The following is a 24,978-nucleotide window of genomic DNA, read 5'->3' as shown; positions in this document are numbered from 1 at the left end:
CTCCTGTGTCTTGCGATCATTTTCATCAAATTCTATTTTTTATTTTCTTTAATAAATAATTTTCTGCTTAATCGAGTTTCGGAAGTTTTGGATATAATCATCTTAAAAATACGAGGAGCACATAGATACCTTTGTTTTCATGTGAAATTCGGTTTTTACGATTAAGGAAATTTCGTCCCAATAGTGTAGAAGCGCCAAATAATCTTATTTGATTTCTTTTTTTTTTTTACTGGATAACCCTCTCCCCTAAATAAAATACTACTAAGGAAGGAGACAACGTAAATACATGTAAACTCTTGAGTAACTTGTGTTTGTTTAAATTTTTTTAAAACTAATAGCAAGAAACCTGCACTATTACAAGGCTAGATTCAAAAGTAAGGCCTCCTATTAACTCAAAAAGTCGAAGAGTTACAAAGACGGGACTAGTACCATCAAAACGATCTACTTTTTGTGCACTAGAATTCATTTTTCTACAGTTACCACCATTCCCAATGCACTGTTGCCAGGAATTTAATAATGCATCTCTGCTTCTGATGTACGCCCATGACAAGGGGTTGCTTTCTCAAAGTTTTACACCGTCAATATCTGCAACAGAGATATGAAACTTTTAAGTCATGAATGCATGATTTCAGTTATCAGAACAATGCAATTTGCACTCACCTCTGAGCCATTTAGGCGGAATAAAATACGAAGCATTACTTTTGGAAACCCCCCACACCCCGTAATAATTGTATTTTTAGCATTTTAGCATTGTTTTTTTTTTATTCAATTATGTGTTAGATAATTTTATTTACGATTTGGTGACTATTTACTTTTTTTTTTTTTTTTTTTACTAGAGCCACCGCTTATCAAAGCATAAAGGCCACTCGAGGATAAAGAGGTTACTGAGTATAACATGGTCAGTAAGATAACACCATAATGACCGCTAATAGTGGAAATTGGTTCAAATTTAATTATTTAAGAGGAAGCGCCATTATCCGAATTGTACTTGTAATGAACTGGCCGATACAATACAAATTGGACGTTTAATAATTTAGTATTTCCCTTAGCGTTTCAAGTGTTTAAATGTTGGCTGCGGCTGAAAAGAAAGAAGAAAAATGAACAAATGAAGAAGAAACAAAATAACTAATAATAAAATATAAATGAAATAAAAATATAAATCTGATATATAAACGGCTATATGTCGGTCTGTCTTCATATTTTCAAACTATCTGCTCCGAAACTAAAAGTCGCAGAGGGGCGCTAGGGGTCGCAAATGATTGGATTTTTTACGGGCCATTCTTTTAAGGGTCTTCAGACGGTTAAAATAGTTTTTAAGGGGTCAAAAATTGGGTCAAAATTGAAAAAAATCGTTGAACATTTTGTATATTCATCTTAGTTAATTTTTAATTGGTTTATATGTATGTCACATTGGTACAGTGGTAACATCACCAGCTTTAAATGCTACAGTTTCGGTTTCGATTCTAGCTGATGGCACCTAAAGTCTTTATTTTTACTTTTGAAATCACGACTTTATAATAATATGCACAAAATTTGAATAAATTTAAATATATTTAAGTGTATTTTACGCCCAGCCCCCCCCCCCTACCGCCAGTAATTAAATAAATAAATAAATCTCACAGACACTTGGTATTATATCATTATGTGTTATTCCTTTTTGCTGAGAGCCATATAGCACATTGTTCGGTCATCTCTGAGATCTTTTGCTGTCTGCAACTTTTTTTCAGCCTTTAATTCCAAGCTGGCTTAAAAATTGAAATAGAGCTCACCAGCTCGAAGTATTATAATGTAATCTTTGTGGTTCAGCTCCTTTTTTAGATCTTTATATTTCTACATTTTGTATTGATGTTGTTTTTCTACCAGGCTCTTATAATCTACTGCCAATTTAATCAAGATGAACTGTGTTTTTTTTTTTTCTCTTGCTATTGACAACAGAAAAATGTCTGTCCATTCCCCTGGCTGACACAATTACCCCAACATTATAAGAGAGCTTATAATTTTGGGGTAGTTACTGTGTCATCTAGGGCGGATCTGCGGCGACTATCTAATCATCATCGATTCCAAGAATAGTTTTGCCGAGTACTAGTAATATAGTTAGTTATATGCTTAGATCGGATCCGCATTTTTCCTCGCTCAGCAAAAACTTGTGCCTTATATACATTATGCATGAGGGTCGTTCCAAAAGTAAGGCCTCCTATTTTTTTTTAACTCAAAGGCTAAAGAAGTTGAACTGCAAAGATGGGAGTAGTACCATTAAAATGAGTGACCTTTTGTACTGTAGAATTTATTTTTCTGCATAGTCTTCACTATTCTTAGTGTACTTTTGCCATGAATTCAATGACATATCTCTGCTTCTGATTCATGTCCATGGCAGGAGTTGCTTTCTTGGAGTCTCACACCGTCAATATCTGCAACAAAGAGATGAAACTTTCAGGTCTTAAATGCATAATTTCAGTCATCATAACGATGCAATTTGCAATCTCTGCTAATCCATTCAGGCAGAATACAAAAAAGAATAGGCGTTATATTATCGTGTGTGTACATACGTAAATGCGTACAAATTCAGAATGTAACAGTTTAAAAGAGCAAAAACAAGTGCTGAATTTTTTTATCGAAATAAATATATTTATTAATAAATCCAGACTTGAGATATTCAAAAGTAGGGACCAATGAATACAACGAGGTTGTTAGTGCTCGATAACAAGAGCAAAATATTTATTATAAATTTGAAGCTAAACAGTTACTCTTGGTCGCTACACGCTGCATAATTTATAAGCTACCATTGTAACTTATTAGAATTGACAAAAAAAGAATCCGTTAAAACCATTGTTTTTTTTTTTTTATCTGAAAACTATTTATCAACTACAAAATCTCGTCCCAATTCTGTAGAAGCAGCAATTATTTTTTTTTTCAATAATAAACGTGTATGAAAAGAGCCCACACGTACCAGTAGAAAAGTGCATGCATGCTAGCAGCATTCACCCTAGGCATGTTGAACCAGCTTCCTCCAAAGGAGAAAGTGTCAAGGGAATATTAAATTTACAAGCGGTCTTCAGTCTCATGAATATTCAGGTCGGGAGATGACGTTAGGTTTTTTACAGGGAGGTGTTGACGTCCTCCTACATACAGCGCCTGGTATTCCCAAATGGTCATCCATCTAGTACTGACCAGGGTCAATGTTGCTTAACTTCAATGATCTAACGAGAACCAGTGGTTTAACGTGATTATGCCGTATACTATTATTATTGAAGAATGATAAAACAAAGATTTTGACATTCGTGAACGAATGTTGGTGTCATGATCGCAAGCTGATCCTGGGAGAATGCTCCAACGTGATTATGCTGTGTATTATTGGAGAAATAGTAAAGTTTGACTAATGTAATTCTAAGGAAGCCTGGAATAAATATTGCAAGAAACTTTTTTGTTGGTTGAAGAGTCGCTTGATCGAGACGGCAATGTTTGTGATTTTTACTTTATGTGAACATTTTAAAATGTTTCATATTGTTTTACACTAATAAGTCATTATTTATTGAGGCCCGGGAGCCACTTGTAGATAAGGGTTTTTTTTTTTTTTAAATTTTTTTTACTGTAGAGATCCCTAGATGCCAGAAAGTCTTCTACTCTAATAGTTTCTTCCTTAGGACTGCTAGACTTTGGAATTCCCTCCTATTTCCTGCTTTGGAGACTGTACTGACATTCAGAAGTTCAAGAGTAAGATATCTCACTGCTTAACTCCCTACACAGTGTCCCTATAGATATGGCCCCAAATGGTAACCCTTACGTTCAAGTGACACTGCCTTGTTTGGGGTGAATAAAAGTAAAAACACAAATCAAAAAATCAAACAAAGAAAAGTTTTGTAGGAGCCGAAACTCACTACAATCACAGGTAGGAGCTAATTCTCGCAGCTCGAGATTTGAAATCCATTTTCTCCCTGGCTTGTCCAATCACAAGCCAGCTCTCAATCACCAATCACGAGTACATAAAAGGTGAAATCTGAAACTCTTATTCCTCTTTCTCCCTGGCTTCAGCTAGCAGCAGACATCAGCCTGGAGCTTCGGCCTCAGGCCGAACATGAGTACAACAAGCTAACAGGGCTCTCTTTAAACTCACATTTGTTTCCACGTGCGGTACCCACACAAACTTTATTTATCATGCTACAGAACTACTCTCCTCGATACACCGACACACACACATACACACAAAAACATGTAAACACATAGAATACCTTTCCCATTCTTTCTCCTTTAACCAGTCTCCTTTGTCCCGACGACTACTAGCTATAAACATGTGTAAACTGAACTATTCTCTCCTACAACCAGCCGGCAATATATTAAATCTATTTTTACACAATAACACTTCCACCTACTAACCTGTTTCTCTCTTTCTCCTAACGAGGATGACAAATAAAGTTGTTTATTAAATGTTAAAATGAGTTTTCCATTTGCTCACTTTCATTTTACTCGTATTAATAAAACTTTCAGGAGTTTTTTGTTTGATTCAAATGATTCATCACATGTGGGATCCCCCTTCACAAATAAAAAATTTACTTTCACCACGACTAATGTTTGTGCAAAATTTCAAAAAATTCCAGAAGTGGTTATTGAGAAAAGTACAAACAAATGAATGGACAAACAGTTTTAAGCCAATTTTATCCTTATAATGGCTCCTAGAGAGGCAATCAGAGTTATCCCGGGAAATCCATTCTAACAAAAATTCACTTTCACCATGACTTATATTTGTGCAAAATTAAAAAAAAAAAATCCAAGGTGTGGTTATTTAGAAAAAGTGCTAACAAACAAACAGAAGTGAATTACTAGGTCTAATCCTTACTTTGTCAGGGGGCCAAAAAATGGGGGGGGGGCATTGTTTGTTGGATAAAAAGGATTGGAAAAAATGATAGAATGGGCAGATTACTCAAGAGGAGCTCATTATATGTATTTACTTACATTTGATGGTTGAAAAGAAGTCTTATGATATCTTGTCACACAAATGAGATGTTTTACGAAACAAACTTTGTTCATGGAAGTTCCACTTGGTTTTTAGTACAAAGAAATAACAAAAGGAAAGTTCTTTGCTGTGGTTGTAGCTAGGCCAGTTCCTATTGCAAACATTTTATAGAGTGAGGGGATCAGAGGTTGGAGCTCAGTCGAGTGACTACCGTGAACATAATGATACAATAAAGACTATCAGACTAGCAGCATCTCTTCTGTGTGAAAGAGGCGAGAAGGAAGAGGTCACCCCCACCTCACACACACACTAGATTATAAAGTCAATTTTGTCAACCTCTGTAGAAATGAAAGCAGTACTCTATCTTAACACGTATTTGGCTCTCATGCAGGTAGAAGATTGTGTCAGGGGAAAGATATTTTCTGAAGCAGTATAATGGCTTAATTATTTTTCCAGTAATCTTAGCAAGAGATTTGATGCAATCCTTCCAGTTCTGGTCTGGATTGCAAGTCAGTCCCAGAAGTGTAGCAAAGTATATATTATTGCCAATAGCATGTTAGAACATGGAGATTCTATAGACTCTATTTACCTCATCATGGGCAGAGTTAGACACAAAGTTGGCTTTTAATATGGGGAAAATCCAGATCCACAAAAAGGGCACTCTGGATTGGGACAAAAAATAAAATATTGATTCAGTCTAGAAAAATTTCAAATTAAATAATCGAAGACAGCAAAGATAAAGCATAGTGGATATTAGTGTTGGGACGATTAATCAGAATCGGAAAAATAGGAGCTTTTGGGGTATCACAATCAGGAAAATTTGATCCAAATTCCGATGCCAAAACCGATTCCTTTAATTATCTATTTTATTTTTATAAAACATCGTCCACTGCTTGTAGTAATAATAAAATTAATATTTATTGATTAAAACTTCCAGTAAGACTAAAATCTCTAGATCACACCCTCACAAGTGTTTTTACATTTGAGAAAATACATGCACATTTAAGATGCGTTTTTACAGTAATAGGTACAAAATAACATTTTATAGTAACATATTTAGAGATTTATAAAGAATCAGAATCAAGAATTTCGCATGGAATCGTAATTGTATCAGAATCGGGAAAAATCTTGGAATCGTCCCATCACTAGTAGATATATTACACCTTGCACCTCGCTAAAAATCTAAGCACGGTACAATAATAACAAATGAACTGTAGCTATGCAGAAGCTAATTTGGATTTGTCAGCTTAAATTCTATTTAGGCCTGACTTTGAAAATCCAACAATAACAAATAAAAGTTGGCTAGTCAAAAACAAAGTTTGTTAGCTTAAATGTTACTGGAGTCTGACTTTGAAAATTCAACAAGATAACTTTATATTTTAAATAACATAGTTTACTATTGCAAATTGGCTAGTCAGAAACAAAGTTTGATTTGCCAGCTTAAATGCTATTTAAGTCTAACTTTAAAATTCTGCAAAGATAACTTTGTATGTTTGATTAAAAGATTATCTCCAACATTGAACTATTCTCTTTGAAAATCTGAAGATTTCTTCTGTTTGACATCCCAATTCTTTTAATCTTCTTTTCCTTATTATTTATTAATTACAGTTTTAGGCTAAACATAATCTTCCATTATCTGGGAGTGTCACACCTGCCCACCCCTTGAGACATTTTAATATTTAACATACGTAGAAAGAAAGGAATAAAAATAAGGATTCCAGCACCGACAATGGAAGGTGTTCTATTTTTTTTTTTTTTTTAATAAACACAAATGCACCACAATTTCAAACACCCTGAAATCTACCACAACCCTAAAAACCCACGGTCCTTTGGAACTCGACCCTTTGGATGACAAATACCGAAAAATTGGCCCCAAACCCTCAACTGAGCACTTTCCTACAGGGAGGAGTAGCAAAAAATCGTTCCTTCATGACAATTTAGCCAAACATGCATGCGCAAAAAACTTGAATTAGTTTAGATATATAAAAAACAAATCTAATTTCGCTCACGCGGTCATAGACGAGTTGGTATAGTAGCAACATCGCTTCTTAAGATTGCAACGTTCGAGCCTAGATACCAGATAAATTTTTTCGATTTTTAAAGTTTTAATATTGAAACAGTTATTTATGCCATTTTTTTCGTTCGTTTTTTTTTCTATCACGTTCGCTATTTTTTTAATTTTTTTTTTCTATCACGTTCGCTGTTTTTTTTTCTATCACGTTCGCTGTTTTTTTTTCTATCACGTTCGCTGTTTTTTTTTCTATCACGTTCGCTGTTTTTTTTTCTATCACGTTCGCTGTTTTTTTTTTCTATCACGTTCGCTGTTTTTTTTTCTATCACGTTCGCTGTTTTTTTTTCTCTATCACGTTCGCTGTTTTTTTTTCTATTACGTTCGCTATTTTTTTTTTCTATCACGTTCGCTGTTTTTTTTTTGTTTTTGTTTTTCCGATTTTTTAAAGAAGTTTTAACATCGTCCGTTTATTCTTTATTTTGCATCAGGTTCGCTGTTTTTTTTATATTTAATATTTAAACAGGGTTATTACGTTCGCTTATTCTTTGTTTTCCATTTTGTTTTGATTTAACCCCCGCCTCCCACCTCCAAACACTTGGGCAGTATCTTATATAAGTGGAGTTGCTTTTATTAATGAATACTAACTCGCACATTGTTATTTACGTGATATCGATATTCTCTCTTGAATGTCTTATAATAGTCTTTTAGACAGTGCGTTTAGAAAAGTGATTCCAGACTACGATGCCACAGCACATTAGTGTGCCGTGAAAAGATTATAGGCTTGTTTTTATGGAAATCGCTTCAGACAAGGCATGAAGCCGCTTGATGTAAGGAGCTTAAAAAGTAAAATAATATTTCTTGCCAATGATACGTGTTAGAGGGAATAGATTATGACTCGGAAAACAGCAATTCTTCCCTCTTTGTCAGAATGATCAATCCTTGAATGTGAAGACTTAAGGACAAAATAAGGGATGCGAGAGTTACATGGTTGCAGAAAGTAAACCCAAGATCTATTTCATACTCTTCTTTAATCATGTTTTTGGTCCTGGATATGACCTTAAACTCCGATATCCGATGGTGAGGCCCCAGCTTGCGGACTTTGGGGGGGGGGGTAGAGGCACCTTTTAATTGCCATTGCTCCCAGGTCCACTCTAACCAGGAGTGGTAGTATCTGTTAGGGTCCCAACTATGGGTTGAATAGAAACCGATTTGAAAAAACAAATATATTCTATAAAAAAAATTTTTCATCAAAATAACTGGATTTGGCATTAAATAACATGAAAAGGGTTGATATGTCGTAAAACAAAACCAACCAACCAAATTAATCAAGTTTTTGAATTATAAGTGGGAAACCAGTTTTCATGTCGCTATAAGCGGAGTTGTTTGTATTAATGAATGTTCACACATAATTATTTGATATTGATGTGTAAACGATAAAAAAAGAAAATCGTATATAAATCGCTTGAGTTTTTTTTATCGTTTTAATTTTATGACAATAATAAACATTAATAGGCATAATGTTTAGAAAGAAAAAAAAATCAAAATAACGTCAAGGGTGTGAGTTCCGTTATAGAAGTGTTGATTTAATTTGAATAAAATAATGTATGAATCAGGTGCGCTTGAAAGCCAAATTACAACGCAATATTACGAAAATAAACAAATATTTTAATTGTTTGAAATTTATAATTTAAATATATTTCGGAGTGAAATTCCATCCTATTTTGTATATATTTTTTCTTCTTCTTTCTGGCCATGTTGTAAAGTCTTCTAGTCTTCCCTCACATAAGCAAACTAATTTTGACTTTCTAAGTTTAAACTAATTATAGTTGTTCAGGAAAAATATTTTTGTGTGTGTTGCTTGCTCTCTCTCTCTCTCTCTCTCCACACACAGACACATGAGGGAGGGAGCAACCCTCATCTACACCTCCTTCAGGCTTAGAAATTCGTCTCGATTTCAGCTTTTTTTGCCATTAACTGCTCACCTCTCTGGTACTTGTGCAGTTGACCAACCGTGTTGAAATAATAACATTATTTAGAAAATTATTCTAAACATGGAACTTAAGTTTAAACTATTCCGTACTCTCGCCTAACAATTTAATAACTAAAAATTACTGTAAACATTAAACTCAACTTGAAAATTCTTTTCTAAAAGAAATAGCATTGAATATAAACTGCACAAGCACAAAATAGATAATACCCAATAAACACCAGTAGTGATTATATAAGATGGAGATTTTCTGGGCTGAAGAGAAGAATCGACTTAGCAGGTGGACAGCATAAACAGTATTAGGCGGGTTTTTAGGTTGGTTCGTTGGTTGGTTGTTTTTGTTTTACGGCATATCAACCCTTTTCGGGTTATTTAATGACGAATCCAAAGATTTTGAAGAAAAAGTTTTTTAATAGAGTATATTTGTTGTTTTCACGTCGGTTTCTATTCAACCCATAGTTGGGACCCTAACAGGTACTACCACTCCGGGTCAGAGTGGACCTGGGAGCAATGGTAATTAAAGGGTGGCTCCACACTCCCCAAAGCCCACAAGCTGGGGCCTCACCACTGGATATAGTTTAAGGTCATATCCAGGACCCCCATTGAGGGACTTTTACCCTCTGCAGGGGGGCAGTCGGCGTATTCTAATGCCCCACCGACAGGGCCCAATACATAGGTAGTGCTAGGTAGTAAGTTATGAAAATAACTATGGCAATTAAGCTACACAGAATTTTCTGTATTTCATCCTCATGAGAATTCGTCAGGCTTTAGTTATGAAAATATACATGGCAATTAAATCATATATATTTTCATAACTTACTAATCAATAATTATTACATGCATAAAAGGAAGTCATCTATATACATGCATATTTACACACGTAATAATAATTAATAATATTTAAATAAAATAAAAAAAGTAATACGTCCTAAAAATGTGGGCGGAAAAAATGTAAACAAAGGGCAAATAACTCCTTTCTTATAATATAAATGCTCAGGGAGTGAAAAAGAAAAAAATTAATACGGAATCGCTAATAAGAAATAAATAAAAAATTCAACAATCTTTCAGAACTTACTAATATATATATATATATATATATATATATATATATATATATATATATATATATATATATATTAGATAGATATATAATTACTCTGTGTGCGTTTGTATGCATGCGCATAAAGTGATTCTGCTGTAATCAAACTGCAACATATACATTTGATTTTCTTCCACCATTTTTAAAAAATTAAATGACTTTACTGGAAAAACTGCACTTTAAACTGAAAGCTATAAAACCCACCATGTTAGCGTTTATGAGAAAATTCGATTTGAAATGCTCGTCAGGTCTCTCTATGAGTAGCGATTTCTTCCCAACAAACAAATTAGCATTTTATGGGTTGCTTCGCCCACTCTTAATTATCTCGACTGATTTCACTCAGGATATTAATTCTAAAAAGGACAACAACAAAAAAATTTTTTTTTTTTTAAACTATCGCGTCACCATGTTTCAAAGCCAAGAACCACTTGAGGATAAAGATTAATGAGATGGATAGGTTGTCAGTTGAATAATGACGAATATTATGAGAGGATTGAAAATAATAATGAATGGATAAAATTTGATTATATATGAGGACCATTTTTAGCAAGAACTTGTTGACATTGGATTTCAAGATGACCATGTTGTAGTTTGCAGAGTAGCAGTTCCATGCTAATGTGCTACACAGATGTGAAATTTTTGGAAAGAACGTCTTCATGCAAATACAATTTGATATTAGGTATATGTGTTATGAAGTTGATTCGGGAAACACAAAGTAATCTGAACGATTATAATTATGATCGTTATAGATGTTGTAAAATAGAATATTAAAAAGAACGTATCAAGATGAAAAGTATTTTTTAAGATAAAAATGATTATCTTAGAAATGTTGGTTGTTTTTGTTTTACGGCATATCAACCCTTTTCAGATTATTTAATGCCAAATCCAGTTATTTTGAAGAATAGTTTTTTAATATTTTTTTTTCAGTTTCTGATTGGTTTCTAGCAAAGTGTGGCTCCATTTGATTGGTCAGTTCCTATTACCAGTGACTCTAAACAGAACCTTCCAATTTTCTATAATCATACCCTAATATTATAAAAAAAATATTGCAATAACAATTTTTTTAAAACTTCTGCCATATTGCTAATTTTCCTCTCTTAAAATTCTTCATCGTTATGTTATCTATTTAATGACGAATCAGTTTTAAAATACCTCAGCCTTGATAATAGGTTGGTTGGTTGTTTTTGTTTTACGGCATATCAACCCTTTTTTATTTAATGCCGAATCCAAAGATTTTGAAGAAAAATTTTTTAATAGAATATATTTGTTGTTTTCAAGTCGGTTTCTATTTAACCCATAGTTGGAACCCTAACAGGTACTACCACTCCAGGTCAGAATGGACTTGGGAGCAATGGCAATTAAAGGGTGGCTCTACACTCCCCAAAGCCTGCAAGCAAGAGTCTTAACATCGGATATAGTTTAAGGTTATATCCAGGACCTGTCAGAAATGAAAAGTAATGTTAGCTAGATAAACATAACTACGTGACAAACATCAGCCGCTAGTCATGTCATGAATGATACGTGTTGATGACGTCATTAGAAAAAAATATGTTTTCGTATATGTAGGGCTTTGGTCAGTTAGTGGTTAGAGCTTGAAGATAACAGTAACTCGATCCGACTGATCGGATTGCTCGAAGCACTCGGGGGAATGAGGTGTGTATATATATATATACACATACATATATATTTTCAGAATGTGAGAGATAGTATATAATAAATTCCACAGCCAAACAACGTCATGGCTCTTGTGAGCTGCGACGTTGTTTGGCTGTGGAATTTATTATATATATATATATATATATATATATATATATATATATATATATATATTTCTGTAGAAATATATTTTTTTAATTATATATCAATCCTTATATAAGAAGCTCAATGTGATTACAGAGCAATGAGTAAATGACAAAAATTTATATTCCAAAATTCATGATGTTGACCATCTTATAATTTATTCCTTTAATTCAGTTGACTTATACAATTCTTGACAGTATCTGTTTCGTAGCGCAAAATCAATCAATTATTATATCAATTAGTGAATCTATTATGCCCTTAACTCATCAGAAGAAATAGCAACAATCAATCCGTCAAAGGAATTGAAATGTGATTTGACATGATTAAAATCTGAAAATTGGAAGAGAAGCTGCAGTTACCTTTATATTTTCCATTATGCCATATTGAATTTTTATCAAACAAAGTCATTATATATATATATATATATATATATGTGTGTGTGTGTGTGTGTGTGTGTGTGTGTGTGTGTGTGTGTCTTTAACTGTCTGTCTCTTTCTGTTACATAGTCCAGGCTAAACGATCATTATAGATGCTGTAAAATTGATTGTTAGAAAGAATGTTATCAATATGAATGGTATTTTTTAGGAGAAAAATATTTATGTAAGAAATGAAAAGGAATGTTAGGTTTTATAACTAGCACAGACAGGACTGTAAGCTAGATAAACAAGAATACGTTACAGATATCAACCGATAGTCATAAGTGATACATGTTGGTGTCGTCATTAAAAAAAGGAGATATTTTTGTATACATAGGGTTTTAGTCAGTTTGTGGTTAGAGCTTGAAGGAAATAGACAGAGTGGAGCCGACCAGTCAATGACTTGAAGCACCTGGGAGAGCAAGGGGTCTAACACCTACCAAATGTAAGGAACGTAAAACAAGCATGGAACTTTCCAATGAGGAAACATCTGTAATAAAAGTTGCTGAAAAGACAACCCGAGATGTTTTGATTCATTGCGATGAATCTTCTTTGCAGCTTTCTGTCAAACAAAACCAAAAACGGACCAGATATGTTTCTCCAGTTGGCTTGATATTAAACCGTTCCCTTTTGTTGTAAATGGCATATGTCTATTGTCATGAGAGAGCATATCCCTTATAAAAATTTTCATGACATTTTTTTTCCATATAAAAATGAATAAAATATCAAAATATTTGCTTTATAATAATAGCATACATTATAAAATGAAAATATATGTATGATACTAATTAATAACAATCAATAATTAGTTTGTTACATGATAGTCTGAAGTTATGAACAAGGGACAAACCCGAAGGGTAAATAAACTAATCAACTCAGTTTATAAAAAATGAATTTATTTTTACAAAAACATTTAAATAACATTTACAGAAAAACATGTTTGTTTGTACTGATATAACAAAACTTGAACGTTAATATTAAGTCTATAACGTCGTAGGGTGCAAGGGGAACAACTCTTATTAACTTCAAAATCAAATTAATCCGATGGGTTTGAAAACATAAGATTTTGGTCAATGAGAAATTATAGAGAAACCTTTGTATTTATTCAAAATCAATTCTGGACGTCCTAGAAACATTGCTTGATTATTCTACTAGATTGTTCTTAGCTCGAAAAAAAGGAACATTTTTGTGTTCTCTCGAAAGTCTTTCTAGATTGTTCTTAAAATTAATTAAAAAGAACATTTACAGATTTTTATTTAATTTTATTATTTATCCATATATTAATACAATAGTGACTGTCGTTGAATTGTTGACATTCCATTTCTTGTAAATAATTTTACCAAAAACTCTTCATAAGTTTTGGTTTCAGTTTCGATTATAGCTGAAAAAAAAACTCAAGTTATATATATTTTTTTTTCTTCATAAGTTTGGGTTTTTAGAATCTAAGCTGATGCACCCAAGTCATATGGATATATTCGTTTTACTTTTGAAATCACAACTTTATAATAAAGAATCGATAGAAAATTGACTCCATAATAATATATACGAAATCTGCATGTTAAATATCATATTTAAACATATTTTACAACCGGGCTACGCTAGGCGTCCATGCTAACTTGGATAAATACCTTTGCAGTTTTAACAAAAGAGCTACAATAATATCAGGGTGTCTCCATTTACGCTGAACAACCACATAATGCCAACATCAATATATTACATATGAAAGAGTCCACTGTGGAATTTCCACAGGTCCTGCTAGTAATTATTTATTATAACACAGATTATATTAATTGTATTATTTATTTCATTATTATAAAATCATTGATTATTTATTATGCTATTAATTATTATAATACATATATAATATGATATATTAATATTTTATTATGTACGTTATTATAAAGTAAATACTTTAAAATTTTATTCATTTTATAAAGAAAAATAAAATTCCATAACAATTTTTATAAGGGATATGCTCTCTCATGACACACTTGTTGAACTGTATCTGCGAATATATCTTCTCCTCGTATCATGGCATGTTCATGCAGTAGTTGAAATCATGGTTAGTGTTCTCCATAGGCTTCGGTCAATTGTTGGTCCGATTCCTCTGAAGACATCACATGATTTTGAACATGGCAAAATACATGGGGTGGGTTGCAATTACCTTCCCCAACGCAGTGGCATCTGACTCGACTGTTTGCACCTGCCCGTCGTCCTTAGATCATCCACAAAGCTGCAGCCAAATAACATAAAACAGCTGAATAACATAAAACATAAAATCTGCTAGAGATTCACCCTCCTCCATGCCCATCCAACGTCCAGCTGTCAACATCGTCAGAGTTACCTTCTCCCAGATGCATGTCTTAACGAAGACTGGGGGTGCATCTCTCCCAGTGAATTAATGCGCCTCCAGATACCAACCTGGAAATTTTTTATGACTCTGCACAGCACCTAGCTTCCCAAATGGTCACCCATCTGGTACTGACCAGGCTCATCGTTGCTTAACTTTAATAATCTGGCAAGAACTAGTGTGTCAACATGATCGTGCCATATATATGGACACGTACAAACACCAGAGGATCACAGGTACACTCATAACTATATACACATCATATGCATTCAATAGACACATGAACGTTTATAAATCTGGCGAATATACCCGGTGAACCAAGTGTAAAAGAAATACAAACAATAGCACTTAAAGGGACGGTTAGAATCTTAAAAAGATCTCTCGGTTGGAGTAACTAAACTAATGGGAGAATGTTTGACATCTGGTAGAATACCCCATCCCCAGGAACACAAAGTGATAAGAAAATTAAAACAAATAAGTAAACTGCTATACACAATCGTTTATATACACAATCCCACCATATAACACATGGAAGAAAAAAAGATTTTTTTTGTAGTTGGGATAACAGGATAAGTTTTATTTATGAATGCCATACAAGGAGTATAATCACATTAAGATACTCGTGTCTCTGGACAAGTCCATTTATTTATATTATTTATTTCAGACTACCGCATAACAATATACCTCAGCATTAACATACTTAGTCAAGCATATAAATAAAATCCCAGATACACTAGAGAGGAGTCAATCAGAACCTCATATATTAAGATTTTACGAAATTCTGTTTCCATATTATTTGGATTGTTCAGACTACTGTTCTCATCTTGATTATCATTTTCACAACATTTCGGTCGATGTAACCTTCGACTTTCTTCGGGTGTCTTTCGTCAAACCCAGGAACGTTCCTGTCAAACTCAGGAATTAGTATGGAATTTCTAACAGAACCCTTTATTTACTTCATGAATCAATTGAAAAGTGATATTCTCCTGAAGGTTGAAGGTTCAATTCTCAGTGTGGATGAACGAAAAAAATACAATTGCGAATTACCTCCATACAGTCATGGCTGACAGAACGAGAGCATGCTACCAACGTGAAGTAAGTAAAGGGTTACGTCTGAAATTACGTCCAAATATCCGAGTTCGTCAGAAAAATTCCCAAGTTCGACAAGATACATCTGAAGAAGGTCGGAGGTTACATCAACCAAAACAGGGTGAAAATAACACTGAAGATGAGAACAGTAGTCTGATGAATCAAAATAACCACTCTACATCTCAAAAATTAAGGAACCTAATTCCATTTCCACTTTTTATAAGTTTTATTTCACAATAAAATCATATTCTAATGATTCAAACAATATTAAAAATATTGTTACATACTAGTAAGAAGATCCAGCATTGCCAGGCATCTAATGAGGCAACCTATGTCCTTTATACCAAACTCATAACACCATTTTAACAGTTTTAATTCTTGTTTTTCACCTATAATATAAAGGGCAAAAATCTGTTTAAATGTATGTATGTATGTATGTATGTGTGTATGTTTGCAACCAACACCCTTACCGCACATCTCCACTTTCTTTTCTGCCTTCGATTTACGGGTTCAAGTCAGCCTGCCTGCCTACTACAACTTTTTTTTTTTTTTTTTGCTCAACACACACCTCCAAACATCCGGGCAACGGCGGGCACCCAGGCTAGTAATCTTATAATATTCAATTTTTGGAGTGGATAGCAGGGTAAATGAAAGTGTAAGAGATATTTATTGAAATGTAACGTGGCTAAATATGGTTTGAGAAAAATAAGGCATTCAAAATGTTTCTCATCTTAAACACTGTTACATGGGGAGTTATTTTGAGTACAAAATTGAATTTATTGTACCCATATAAACTAGAGATTTAAATTGTGATATTCCGACTAGTCAGCTTTGCCACGGTTCGTTCCATAAAAAAAAAAAAAAAAGTTTGTTTTGAATGTCTTGTTTTTCTTATATCACCCGAAAAACCCTATTTAGCGACATTAGCATGATTTTCATTAAATTCATAATCGTTATTGTGATATTTAGTAAATTTAAGAAATAAATAAGTTAATATTTATCTTGAAAAAAAAAAAAAAATTTCTGAAGTCTGACACAGACAGAACAATGTAAAAATTTATTTTGTTTTTAATTTTCTAAGTAACCAAAGTTTTTTTTTTTTTTTTTAGATCATAACAAAAATGTCTCCATCCTAAAAGTATTCCTAACTGGAATAAAAATTAACTTGCATATGTATTCTATTTCACACATACATGCAGTCCTAAAAGGTACTACCACTCTGGGGTCAGAATGAACCCGAAAATAATGTCAAGTAAATAGTCACTCCAGACTTTTCAAACCTCTCAAAATTGAACCTTCACAGTTTCAGGTCAAACGAACGGAAAAACATTCATTTTTGTTTTTTTCTTTTTTCTCCTTCATCTTAAAGCCCATCAATTTGTTGACAAATTCCTTGTCGACACACAATCAGGTTTCTTGTTAAGCTGATTAATTTCTAGTTTGGGGACAATTAATTGTCTTGATGACAACCCCAAAATACTCTTTCATCTTGTTACAGTTGGACGATTGACAGAATGGATTAATATATATATATATAAAGAATAATATAATTATCAAGCCTCTTTAAGAATATTTAAGGATGGGCACTGTCTTGGAAGTATAAACTAAAAGGCAGTCAACTTGCGTTCATGCAACATTCATGACTTCCATCGTTCGAACACTCTGGATTGTCTAATGTCCATGCTCGAATTGAATGTTTATTAATTGTTAATTCCCTTCATTCTCGTGGCAATTGTTTGGTGGCCCAGAATTAGAGGCTTAGCAAATGAAGTATAAGGTGGCTTTGTAGCCGAGTTCAAATCTCCTGGCCAGCAGGAATTGTCATCCTACACTGATGATTGCGTAAGCATGAAACACTAATGTCTGCAAGTATAAAATAATTATTTAATCATATGTGTGTGTGTGTGTGTGTGTGTGTGTGTGTGAGACAGGTGTGTTTTACAACCATCTCTCATCTTTATCTACCTGGAGCTGCAATGAAGCTGTTTTAATTTTTAACTTGTTTGTTTGCAAACTTTTAAACATCATATATATATATATAAACAGACATTCCGACGAGTTATTTACGGGCGTCGATTCCATGGTCGAGTGGGAGAACTGCCGACTGTCAACGCAACGGTTCTAGGTTCAATCCTTGGCTTGGAAGAGATGCTAGTCTAGCGGCACTGATGAGTTGTGATACAACGAAACAGGACTGTATGTCGATGACTACAAATATATTTTAAGCCCCCCCCCTCTTTGGGTAGAGCACTGTCGTAAATAATCTCACACGCTACTTAATTGACTGAAAATGCGAAGCTCGTTGTTTGTTTGTTTACGAACAGGCGATTTGAGCACTATAAAAGTGGTGGCGGGTGTCTATTTAAATAGACATTCCGCCGAGTTATTTACGGGCGTCGATTCCATGGTCGAGTGGGAGAACTGCCGACTGTCAACGCGACGGTTCTAAGTTCAATCCTTGGCTTGGAAGAGATGCTAGTCTAGCGGCACTGATGAGTTGTGATACAACGAAACAGGACTGTATGTCGATGACTACAAATATATATATATATATATATATATATATATATAGTGTGTGTGTGTGTGTTTAAAAGAATTGAAGTCAGAGTGAGTCAAACATTTTGGAAGTCGGACTTGTAAAAATGTTCAGCTTTATTTTTTTAATTATTAATGAATATTGAAGGACTGATATTGGGGAATTTCAAGCATTCCAGTCAAAGTAGAATTCAAAATATTCTGAATCCTAAAAGTTACACCATTGTGACTCCACAACCCTGAGACACAATACTTTACATTCTTCATTAAAAGTATGCGTTAACACCCTTGTTGATTTTGATTTTTCAGTCATAGTCGAAAAAAAAACTTGCATATTATGATCTGTTTGGGAAAGATTACATAATGTTTTTAAAATACACCGTACCAGAGTATATTATAAAAGTACCAATAACATGATACAATAATAAATGAAAAATGGCTAGTCAGAATCAAAGTTTGATATGTAAGCTTAAATGCTATATGGATTCAATTTTTTAAAAGATCTTACAAGAGATGAAGAAACATAATTTATGAAAATGAAGTGACTAGTATTTTTGCCTTGCACCAAACTTGGAATAAATTGAGCTTCGAAACGTATTTAAATGAACATTATGTTGTAGCATTATGTTGTAACATAGTCGTTACATGTCAACATTTGGGATCCACACTTGCAGACATTCGCAAGGAAAGCAAGACAAGAAATAACTTCAGTCACTTTTTCCGTTGAAACAGACATTTATTTCCAGATATACCACCTTGTCTCTTGTTCAAAACTGATGTGTGTAACACGTCTATCTGTCCTCTAACGTGATCATTGGTCTTCTTTTTATAATCTTTTTTTCTTCTTCCTTGTCATAACGTGACGTCACCTCACACATGGCTCGGTTACAATATGAACTCTTATTTTTGAAATTTGATTTGAATGCTATTTTAAATCTATATGCACACATATACATATATCTCGAGCTCTTATTTGGATACCTTGGACTAATGTTTTCATCTTGAGTGTGATTTTCACACCATTTCGGTCGATGTAACCTCCAACCTTCTTCAAGTGTATCTTATCGAACTTGGGAATTTGGATGGAAGTTTAAGCGAAACCTTTTATTTACTTCACAGGAGTAGGATGCTCTTGTTTCGTCAACCATGACTGGATAGAGGTCCTAAGTAATTCACACGCTGAGGATTGAACGTTCAACCTTCAAGAGAATATCACCTTTTACAATTGATTTTTCCCAATACTCTAACCCTAACCTTGCAGACAATTCTAATATGAATTTTAAGAGCCTTAAACCTATTTTTATTCCTATAGTGCGCACATCACTATTTATTACCGTATATCTATATACAGGGTGTTTCAAAAGTCTTGGGAACATTACAACATATTTAAAATCGTTATGTTCCCAAGACTTTTGAAACACCCTGTATATTGACAAACACACAATAACTTGCCTTGATAACTGGTGACCTCCATGTAAGAAAAAAAAATGTTATCGATTTTACTTATTGCTTGTATATAGTATCTATTATTTATAATACAACTTACCAATCCTCATCTAAAATTTCAGAAACGTCATATCTTAAGCTCTATTTTACTGAATGAAAAATATTGAGCTATCTCTTCTGTTTAAATTTATAAAGACTCATTTAGAAAGCTCCATTTAAAACGTTTCTAAGTGTGTTTGAAATAAATTATCTAACATACACTTTTATCTATATACTAGAAATACCTGTCCCAGGATAGTAAAAATTCCTGAAAAAGAATAGTTTTGCACTAACTCCATGTCCATAAGAAAAATTAAAATCAAGATATGTTTCTAAGCCTTATATCTCTAACCTAATGTCCAATTTCAATCAAAACTCATGACATGATTTTGATTCTAGAAAATATCTCAAATTTTAGTGCGAAATCGATTTCGCAAGCTACTTGGGGTTATCTCTTCTTTCCTCTCCTTTACAGCTTCTTTTTCAAACATTACTTCCATGGAAAGATTCAGAGCTAAAATGTTCAGAATCGTTATGATGGATTATATAATATGCATATATATAAAAGTTTCATTCTGGTTCGCTACTCCAAATAATTTCCTTCTCAATTTCCAGAATAACAGATTAGCATCATTTCATTTAGCAAACACTAAAACAGTTATTCATGCTATGTTTTCATTAGATCACTGAAGCTTAACAACATTGAGCCCAGTCAGTACTAAACGAATGATTATGTAGGTAGGCTCTCTGTTTATCCTAGCATTGTTTTCAGCCATTCTGGACTTCTGCTTACCACTGGATTTAAACAATGCATGTTCATGAGATTGGAATTGTGCAACTCTAGATTCACAATAGACTCCCCAGGGAGAAAACCTTACCGGGTATCTCAATTGTCTCTAGAGACTGGACAAAAGTTTAAAAAAAAAAAAAAAAGAAATTTCTAAAAATGATGGTCAAACCTTTGATCATTGGTAAGTGCCCCAATAACACCTAGCACAAGTGGCCATCCATGGACAAGGGTATCTCCGTTGCTGTCCAGGATTTGAAAAATAGAATCCAGCTGTTTCTGTCGGATATCTGGATGAGAGATGACTGACAGCTCTTGTAGTGGAGCCAAAATGGCTGACTGAAGTTTCTACAAAAACAAATAAAAGAATATATTTAAAAAAAAAAAATTTAAGAAAAGCATTCAAAATTAAAAAAAAAAGTAAAATCTTTCTTTTTCTGTGTATCTAAAACAAAATGTCCATAAAAAAGTTCCTTTTTCAATAACTTCCAACAGGACTGCTTCTCAGCTGACTACAACATAATCATTTTCAAGTCTAATGTTAACAAATTCTCGTCAAAACGTTCTCCTAAATAATGAAATTCTGCTCAGATTCAACCATCGCCTTAAACAATCATTGTCAACAATTTTTCTTCCTTTCTATCTGTGCCTAAAACTAAACAAAAATTCCATGTGCAAGGTTTCTTTCTTAGAACTATCCATCTGTGAAACACAAAACCATGGAGCTGCTTCCCAAATAACTATAACATGGTTGTTTTCAAGTCTAATGTTAAATTCTTAGTTCTGTCCCTTTACTCCATTGTTTCTAATCCTGTAAAAATGTTGTTTATTTGTGTTACTCTTAAACTCATTAATTCTTATCCTCAAATAGCTTTTGGGTCTTGATAAACAGTCATTCAATAGTATATATGCTAAGTTTTGAGACATTGTGTTGAACAAAGATGGCAGCATAGTTCAGATCAGTAACCAAGATGGCGGCCAAGAATCAAATGTGGTCCGTGGCGTAGTTAACCTGTCAAGTTCTGAGATATTGTGTTGAACAAAGATGGCTGCGTAGTTCAGATCAGTAACCAAGATGGCGGCCAAGAATTAAATGCGGTCCGTGATGTAGTAAATGGCGAACTGATTGAATCCAAAATTCAACAATTTTTATAATAATTTTGAAACGTTTTCATTGGTTGCTTTAGCACAGCCGTTGGTTATAAAAATGATTGGCGAATCCATTCGTCTCATACCCCCATTAGGAGTCAAAAACATTTTACAATATAAAACACACACATCAGGCAACAATATATATAGGAAGATGGTTTGCAATGATCAGACATGTATGAATGGTTTAAGATAATGTAACTAAAGTAAATGGAAAATTCCATGTAAGGTTAATTAAGCAAGTAATTTTCCATTAGAAGTTAGGCTGATGTGTACCAATAGCTGTATATGTATGGGAGAAAGTACTGACAAAAAACAAGTTCCTTTCTTTAGAGAATCAGAGATCAAAGTGATTGGACATATTTTTTTGTAGTTTTGTGGCTTCCACTACCCTACAGAGTTTTTCTTAGGAGGATGTAGTTCATTTGGACGTGCAAGCTATAAATTACTGTAACAACTAAATCAAATCCCCAGAGTAATTTAATGGAGTTATTTGTTGTTCGTTTTAATGGTTTCTTTTATTCTAGCCACAAAGAGAAGAAAAAGTCAATATTTCTGTGACTGTTACTAGTGTTGAGAATGTCACTATCCAATGAGCCAACTACAATGAGAGACGAGCATCCGTTTCTGTTAATAGCACAATGGGGATCAAAGAACACTACGCAGTGTCACAATTTGTTTATTTCCACGGTTATATTTTTAATTGTCTTATGAGAACGGGGCAGATGGGATCTTCAAGTGACGTCATTACAAGAAGTGTGCGACAATTATTGACCTCGATTTATACCTGTACTTGTGATGGGATTCATTTAGAGTGAATTGAGCCGGTTCCAAGTGAATTCGCTGTATCACACATCAAGGCAATGCATTCAGGTCTGCTGCTCCTGCTGACTCTTCAGCATACTTCAGCCATTAGTGATTCCATCATCACACATCAGAGATACAAGGGCAGGTCAAAACTTCCAAGTCAGTAAAAACTTAAATTAGCCTAAACCTGACCAATATTTTGCATATTAGAATATAAAATTTGAAACCTTTGCAAAAAGGGATAAGCATAAGTAGGAGGTGGGGGGACAAAAAATATAGACAGAAAAAAAAAAGAGGGAAGAGCATTGTACTAACCATTTAAACACTATATAGCATCAGAGTGTAATATTTTTCATTATCACTTAATATTTTTTTCTCTATTTACAGAAACTAAATTGATACAGTCTTAATATTTTGAGGTATTGCACTCCTTTACTGAATTCCACCAGAAATAGCACAAAAATCACAAGACCTTTTGTCAAATACTTCAGCAAAAACCATGTACTTTATTTCATACTCGTGACGGCATTCACCCGAGGTAAGTTGAGCTGGCTCCAAGTTAAGTTATGGCAGTCCATCCAGGTCTGTCTGCTGCAGATTCTTCAGCATACTTCAGCCATTTTCTATTCCATCATCACACACCGGAAATGCAAGGGCCAGTCATATTCAATCCAATTCATTGGCATAGGTTAAAAGATTGCATGTTCTGTTGCTGTTAAGAAGGGTGCGGGAAGAGAGAGAAAAAAAGAAAGAGGAGGAAGTGGACAAAAAAGGAGGAGGGGCACTGCAATTTTAGAAGGTTGGAAATATATTTGACAAGCACCTGCCCAACTTCATCCTGAACTGATGTGTTGTTGGTGCAATGAAAACCTTTAGCAGCAGGTAGATATCTACTGGATCGATAGAAAAATCCCATCATTTTTCCAGCGACCTTGGCAACGGATTTGATGCACCTATTCCATTTTAGATCAAGAGTAAAGCTCAAAGTCAGAAGCTTGTCAAAACATGGAGCCTCCCCAGCAATCTAATACATGTGGATGGAAAATGCAGCTTTTCGTAGGTTTTGTTGAAATCTCCGATGAAACAGTTTCAGGTCATGTCCTCTCAGTCCACATTTGGATGCTAGGATGAAGAGAAGATCCTGAGGGAGGTAGTAAAGGGCACGAACGAAGTTATAAGCCCAAATTAGGTCGCCCCCTCAGTCTTCGGTGCTCCAGCAAAAAGAAGTTCAGTCGCCGCAGACAGGTCTCATAAAGAAGGTCACAAAAACCTTACACTAACCAAGTTGCCAGTCTCTGCACTTGCTTCAGATGCTGAATGCCAAAAACCTGGTATGGAGACAGTGCCTGAATGCTATACTCCAACACAGGCTGGATGAGCAATACATACATAGGGAGGAAAATATCCGGAGTGAGGTTGGCAAAGGAACACTTGATGAGAAAAAGGGTACACTTTGCCTTGTTGGTACCCTGAATGCAGTGACTTGAAAGCTTGAAGTCAGAATCAACCAGCATCCCAAGGTCGCTGGTTTCCTCAGCATCTGCCAAAGAGTTTTCTGAAGTACCAAGAATAAGTGGTGACTCCAATTTGCTGACGTTGAGGTCGAGATTCCATGTGGTTGACCACTTCCATGCACGCTGAAAACTCAACCAAAGAAAACCACACTGCTTGCGACGGGCCACCAGCTTTATGTTATCAGCAAACAGTCAGCTTCGACGATTGCGAGTTATGTCCTCAGTTTACTACCATTCTTCTTGCACCATTCCAGTAGGAGTGTTAATAAAATCAGCTGTTCAATGACAAAGGACGTGCCCAAAACATCAGAAGCTCCTGATAGTTACTTCCTCAAGTCTAGCAAGCTTACATCATTTGTGCATTGTGGTGCTTGGCACGTGGTTGGAGATATGAATCCTGAGAATGTGTTAAAGACACCATCGCTCAAAGATTTCCAGCTTTTGAATGTCAGCTAGGGCCTTTATTTCTAGTAGAGAGGGTCTTGTGCAAACATGGAGGAAAGGCTCATGTAGAGTACTTCCTTTTGGTCTGTGGAGAAATTAGATACTAATTTTTTAAAAATTGTTTAAAAAAAAAAAAAAAAAAAAAAGTGTCAGTTTTGAACTTTAGCTCCTGTCTAAAAACATCTCTGGCCAGAGTTTTAATAACGAGCTGAACTGTTAATTCTTGTTGTGCTATAATTACAAATATGAGATGACAGAAAGACCATAGACTGATTCGAGTCAAAAATCAAAAATCAATAAATATGAAATAAGTCAAAGTGTAGTATCTTTCTATGTATTACACAGTGATGGTTTGGTCCGGTTGTTTTATTTTACAGAATATCTTTTCGGTTTATTTAATGCTACATTCAATCATTTTGGTAAAACTGTTCATGATTCAAACTTTTTATATATCTTCAAATATTTATTCATGGAATTTGGTTTGGTTGCCATTGTTACAGTCAAGAAAAACGTTTATTATAGAGGCCAGGAAATAACTGATTATGGTGACACATTTA

At 34.2% G+C, this 24,978-nt stretch overlaps 1 protein-coding gene across 1 annotated transcript in view; it reads right to left on the bottom strand.

Moving 5' to 3' along the window:
• LOC145256176 (protein MON2 homolog) overlaps positions 1-24,978 on the bottom strand; it is a 1,437,553-nt gene that overhangs the window by 551,883 nt on the left and 860,692 nt on the right. The window contains exon 24 of the mRNA XM_080114764.1: positions 20,680-20,855. Coding sequence (XP_079970890.1) covers positions 20,680-20,855 — 176 coding nt within the window. The remainder of the gene's footprint in view (positions 1-20,679; positions 20,856-24,978) is intronic.

The sequence above is a fragment of the Euprymna scolopes genome, chromosome 32 (genome assembly GCF_053919585.1).
Source record: "Euprymna scolopes isolate OS-2025 chromosome 32, ASM5391958v1, whole genome shotgun sequence".
Taxonomy (NCBI): domain Eukaryota; kingdom Metazoa; phylum Mollusca; class Cephalopoda; order Sepiida; family Sepiolidae; genus Euprymna; species Euprymna scolopes.
Note: the sequence above shows the minus strand (reverse complement) of the source record. Positions and strands in the feature narration are given on the sequence as shown.